General features: G+C 33.0%; 1 protein-coding gene across 1 annotated transcript; it reads right to left on the minus strand.

Moving 5' to 3' along the window:
• Nucleotides 1–228: 228 nt before the first annotated feature.
• LOC115977674 (NAC domain-containing protein 35) lies at nucleotides 229–2777 on the minus strand. The gene is made up of 3 exons (XM_031099690.1): nucleotides 2374–2777; nucleotides 1859–2127; nucleotides 229–1123 (listed from the first exon to the last, which is right to left on the minus strand). Exons 1-3 carry the CDS (start codon nucleotides 2615–2617, stop codon nucleotides 428–430), a joined length of 1209 nt encoding a protein of 402 aa, XP_030955550.1. The 5' UTR covers nucleotides 2618–2777; the 3' UTR covers nucleotides 229–427.
• Nucleotides 2778–6220: the final 3443 nt, after the last annotated feature.

The raw sequence follows: 6220 nt of genomic DNA on the forward strand, positions 1-6220 counted from the left end.
CCAAAACTTTTGAGGCCAGTAATGGATTTGAAGTCTCCGAATGAACTAAACATGCATTTAGGAATTGATCTATTTTTCTGCAGTACTATATATTATTGTGAAAAGTTTTTTCAGAACCATTCAATTTGTATTAGCCCAGCACCAGCATGTACAGCTCTTCTAGTTAGAACAAAGTTGAAACACAACACAAGAGGCTATATAACAAGAACTTGAGATGCTAAAAACAAATTTAACTAGAAGGATCAAGTTGTATTCTCATTTAATCTGAAACCCTAGTAGAGCCACAAATCATATTGATCAATATAGGTCAAATATGAAAGCTAGCTAATTAGCTAAGAACATTAAGACTTAATTAGATATATATAAATCACTAGAATTAACATAGAGTATTTAATATATATCTATGTATAATGATCAATTCATTTGATTACTTGAAGGGATTTGTGTACTCTCGGTTTGCCTCTGGAATTGGATTCCATTCCCACAGTCTGTCGGAGAAGGCGGTTGGAAGCATATTGGGTAGAGTATTGAGGGACAGAGGTTGTGAAGACTGTGGTAGCAAGCTAGGGAGTTGGAATGGATGATGATGAACATTGTAGTAGTGCTGTTGTTGCTGACCGATCATATTTGAAGCTGGTTGGTAATGCACTAGTTTATGGAGATCATCCACCGCATTAATAGATGATGAGCCAGCTGTAGTGAAGAAGGTGGTGCAAGTGGGGACTAAAGAATTACAAGCTTGCTTTGAGTGATTCATAAGCATTCCTTCCTCTTCCATTGGAGCTGGTAGCCCCAGCTGGGTGGGGCTAATTGGAGCTGATCGGAATGCATTATTATTGTGCTTGGAAAGCCCAAGAGCTGTTGTGACATCATCTGAATTGTTAGTACTACTGCTTATTCCATCTGCTTCTTTCAACTTCTCCTCCTCAATTTGCTGTGACTGTAGTACTCCTCCTCCAAAAGCTTGGAAGTTGTCCAATATGGAACTCTGAACTAAGTCATGCTGCTTTCTACTTGACTGAGCCACTCTAGATGAGGATGCCCTCGATGGAAGAGAGCGAGGGAGAGACGGGTGGTCTTCCACTCCTGCTCTCTTGTACACACGGCACAACGATATTTCTGCCTGAAAAGAAAGTGGAAGGAAGGAAGGAACGAAGGAGGAGTTGGTGATGAATCATGCAATTTCAGTTAAAAATAAGTGACTACTTGATTCTGTTGTATTATTCAATTCATGATATGTTCCCTAATTATGCGTCACTGAATTTAGAGTTCATGCATGCTTCTATTAATTTCAATGATGAAAGATTAAACAAACCCAATTAAATGATAAAAGATTTGAATACTCAGATTGTTAGTAGCTTCCCTGGAAATTTTCTAATCTTTATCCTTTTTATTTTCTTACACACACACACCTTGCAGTTTTAATATTGGTAGTATTATATTGCGTGTTGTATAAGATCCATGTCTTGGAAGCGAACCTTTGAACATCTCAAACTTTGCAAGAAATTTCTGTGAAAAGAAGAGATTGTGTTCTAAATCATGATCTATTAATTAGAGATCTATGAATAACGGTTAGTGAAAATAAAATAGTTATAAGATTGGACTTTTAGGCTCTATAACTCTGTTCTGATTATAAGGGTTTATGATATTGGTGGAGCAAAATCAAAATAGTAGCGAATAATATTGAGAGAGAGAGAGAGAGAGAGTATGATGATTGTCCTTCATCAACAACTGAGAGTCTCGTGCTTATTATCGCTTACTAGTTTCCCTAGAGTTTTTCTTTGAAGATTGATGATGCATAGTAATTAGATTCATATATATATATATATATATATATATAGATTCATATATAACATACCTTTTGGTATCGTTCAGTTTCATGTTGAGGCAAGCGATACTCGTTCATGATCCAGCTGGTTCGGATGCCCTTAGGAGCTTTACCAGAATAGAAAACTAGGGTTTTCTTCAACCCAATTGACCTGAAGTTCTCACTTCGAATCATTCGGTCAGCTCCAGTTGCCTTCCAATACCCAGAAGTTGTAACACGATTAGGCCTATCCCCGTTTCGATACTTGCGGTCTCTAGGCACATAGAAGTACCATTCCTTCTCTCCAATGGCCGCCAAGGCTAACCGACACAAACATATATACACACACAATAAGTATATGTATATATGTATGTATATATATATATATATATATAGCTATCTAGATAACATATATACGAACATACATATCTGTATATAAACAGAAAAAGTGAGATAATAGAGATATATATATATATATATATATATATATATAAAATTGCACATGCTAATAATATATATACATAGGATGCCTGAAAAGGGGGGCAAGAATATATATTGGTAATTACCAGGAAGCTCCCAGGGGTCATAGCGATAAAGATCCAGAAAAGTAATGAGTTCAACGTTAAAGCGCTTGCCCTCTACCTTACGGCGAAGGTAGAACTCAACAAGTTCTTCTTCAGTGGGGTGGAAACGAAATCCAGGCATAACCATATCATGCTCATGATCATCATCATCATCATCAGCGGCCTTGTTGTTGTTGATGTTGTTTTCGTCGTTGCTCATGTTTGAAGTTGTTGCAGCAATTGCCATAAACTAAAAGAAGTTAATAATGAAGCCCTTTTTGGGTTTTGGCTTTGGCAAGCAAGCTCTGTCTTCCCCACTTTTTATATATGCCCTGAGTAATCAGTAGTACGAATATTGACGGGAGCAAGTGGTAGGCAGGATAAGAGATGGTTAAAATGTCGTACCAAGAAATTAAAAAAAAAAAGATAAAAAAAGAAGAAGAAAATTCTCTCTCTCCCTCTCTCTCTCTCTCTCACAAATTGCATAGTGAAGGAAGAAAGAAGAGAGAAGAAAATTGGTGATAGGGAGTTAATAGAAAGATCTACATAGCTTTCAGGCCCTACATGTGTTTTAAGATGAGAAAATGACATCTCAAAGTAGGACAGGGTGGCCACAGCCCCCTTAGCGGTGCCTTTGGACCTTTCTTCCATCATTACAATTCAAACTTTATAAATTATAAATTCAATAACTCTACCAATTCATCATCTCTCTCAGTCTCTCTCTCTCTCTCTCTCTCTCTTTTTATTTTTTATTTTTAAATTGTTGTAGTATGTTGTGGTTACTACTAAAATGGTGTCAAGAGTGAACACATACGAAAATGATGTAATCACAACTTATTATATATTATAACTAAGTTAGAAAAATGATTATGAAAATTGTTTTGTGCTAGCTTTATAAACTCTACCCCACTCACCAAATTATGACACATGAGTTGCTATTGGTCACCTAGCTAAATGACTATACATTACATTGATACTCTTTACGTATTCTTCAAGTGCAGCGTCATAAAGAGCCTACAGATTTGCAATATTTTAAGTTAGTTTCTTTTATAATCCTCCCTGGATTGGTGAAAAACCCATACTTTAAACTTAAAATATTTTTACCTGAAACTTGAAAAAAAATAGTTTTCCAGAGTAATTAAAATTTTCTACAAGGAAATATTTTTCTTTTTCTAAAAAATTATTTTTTAATGTTCCATAATATTTTTGAAAATCATTCTAAAAACTTTTAATATTTTGACTAGATAAATATATAAAATCATTAGTAATTCATGTAAATATGAACACAGTAATTATGGTGAAGGCGGTGATGGCCATGACAATGTCAATAATTGGGGGTAATGATCTTAATTAAGGCAGTGGAGGTGAAGGTGATAGCGGGCAGCGACAATGACAATATTTGTCTATAAATGTTTTTCTATCTCTCAAAAGTAAAATTCAATTTCCATCGATTTTAAGTTATTTTTCATTGATCAAGATTTTTTATTATACAAAACATTGAAAGATACAGAAAAGTTTTTTAAAAAAAGCTTTTTAATGAAACAAATAAATGTAATATGGCTTTATTTATTTATTTATCGAGGTAGACAAATGTATTATGACTTATGTATTGATTAAGGCAGTTTCTAACTTTAAACTGGTTTGGAGTTATCTTATTCTAACCCACTATGTAGAGATTTAAGAGATCATACATGTGTAGTTTTAGTAACATGATTTTTAATGAGTCATATGACTTGTTTAAATAATACTTATAAATAATCTTATAAAACACAATGTAGTGGGTCGAATGAGATAGCTCCAAACTGGGTTGAAGATAAACTTTGTCCCTATCTATATAGTATATTACCTTTATTGAGGTTCTAAAAATCATACTTGAATTTTTATGTAAGTATCAATATATTTTTTATCTTCTTTTTTTTTTTTTTTTGAGAAGGATGTAAGTATGAATTTGATCTTTGGGTTGTCTATATAATGTATCGCCTTTAGTTTCATGAAAAAACCTTAATTATTGTCATCCGAATGGATGGAAAATACCAACTTGACAAATGAAACTCATCAAATCAAGTCTATGGAGCTTATGATGTGTCATAAGCTTTATTTACCACATTGACATTTTTTATCCATCAAATTAACAACGACGAAAACATTTTTGAAACAGTTTTGAAAGTATATAGAGTAGGGTGAAATATTTTAAAGTATAAGGACGATGTTTAAAACATTTTTGTCTTACCTTGCTTGCTGTTATACAATAAAACATGGATTTCATCTCTATAGTCTATACCATCCAACCAGTGCATTCGCTATTGTGATAATAAAACAAAAAGTTTTTGATGCTTTGTGTTGACAATGTTGTGAGAATATTGACTTGGTAAGGATGGATTGTAGCGCTGTGCTAGTGGTGGGGAGATCAATGGACCGACTGTGAGGGCTAGAGGCTAGTGCCCGGTGCTACTATTGTGGTCACCATTTTACCAGCAAAAAAGAAGAAGAAGAGGAAGATCGCCGACTTCAATCTTATTTATGCAGCTTTTATGTAATACTACTACTACTATTATTATTATTATTTTATGGGAGCAGTGTTTTGAAAATTTTATAGTAATTGATCATCTTTTCCCGTTAATGCACGAGGAAGATGATCATTGTCTTCATTCGGATAAGTGATCCCTATAGATGAAAGTTACACTAGCTAGGGTAATATTCAAAAATAGAAAGTAAAAAAAATTAAAGGGGACGAAAACCATATGTGTTCTTAGAAGTCCACTACAATTGTTATCTAAAGGAAAGATTTTCGTCTCAAATTAAGATCAATTTCTTAAGAGTCAAAAAAGTTTCTATAAGTCTAAATTGATAATGAAATTTCTTGAACTTTGCCTATATATAGAATTTGAACAAAGTAGTATTTTAAACTCTTTTTTAATAATTTGTGTATATATAATTAAAAAAAAATGGCAAAAGCATGTCGTGCGTGTAATACTTATGGTGCAAATATTGAGTGTAAGACCCAACTTTTATTCTTTCAATTAATAGTATTTTCATACGATGTAAAGATTAACTAAAATTCATATGTAATTAAGGTGAAGAAAAGACCTTTAGTTTATAATGTTCTATAATATTGTAATAATAAATATTTTATTAACTTTTTTTTTTTTTTTTTTGAGGAAAAGCTTATTAACTTAAATAACTGATGTAGACATAATATAAGAACGGCATCAATTTTTAGTAACCATTAACCAAACATTAAAAAAGTCAATTCTTCAATAATGTGTGCAGTAAAATTCTAGATGGGCCTACTTTTAAAGATAGATTAATGTACAATTTTGATCAAATTACCACTAATATACAATCAATATAAAAAGTTGCTCTCACATGGTCGTGGCGTCCATGCCTTTCTTGGCCCACCCTTAACTCTAGACCTCATTATGTCACATCCTTAATATCATATTTGACTGAAATTCATAATCGTATATACTTGTATTAAAAACAAAGTTGCGATTATCCATATATTTTGCTTTTCCTTTTTTTTTTTTAATATAGAAAACTTTATGAATTAAGTTGCCATGGGTTCTTCCAAGTTCCAAATCAAAGGAGACCACGCTAGACTCTCAAAAACAGGAAGAAAAAAAGGAAGTGACAATGCTAGCCATATAGGCCTTCTTTTTTTGGTGAAATGAAAGGGCATATATATGCCACGTAATGGAGTGAGAATTTCACTAAGAAACTTATTGATTTATGGCATGCAATAAGAGATGGAATCTCCTCAATTAAGTACCACGTTGATACTGGTGCACAATTTCCAGTCTCTAATCAACCTGTTATTATTAGCATGAAGTTAATATTAAATTGCACCAAA

The sequence above is a fragment of the Quercus lobata genome, chromosome 2, assembly GCF_001633185.2.
Source record: "Quercus lobata isolate SW786 chromosome 2, ValleyOak3.0 Primary Assembly, whole genome shotgun sequence".
NCBI lineage: Eukaryota > Viridiplantae > Streptophyta > Magnoliopsida > Fagales > Fagaceae > Quercus > Quercus lobata.

Excerpts from the sequence above, each read along its gene's own strand:
- LOC115977674 (XM_031099690.1), bottom strand. The coding sequence starts at position 2,617 with ATGGCAATTGCTGCAACAACTTCAAACATGAGCAACGACGAAAACAAC. Across the intron at positions 2,128-2,373 it reads TGACCCCTGGGAGCTTCCTG|CCTTGGCGGCCATTGGAGAG; the intron begins GTAATTACCAAT and ends TGTGTCGGTTAG. Across the intron at positions 1,124-1,858 it reads AAACTGAACGATACCAAAAG|GCAGAAATATCGTTGTGCCG; the intron begins GTATGTTATATA and ends CTTTCTTTTCAG.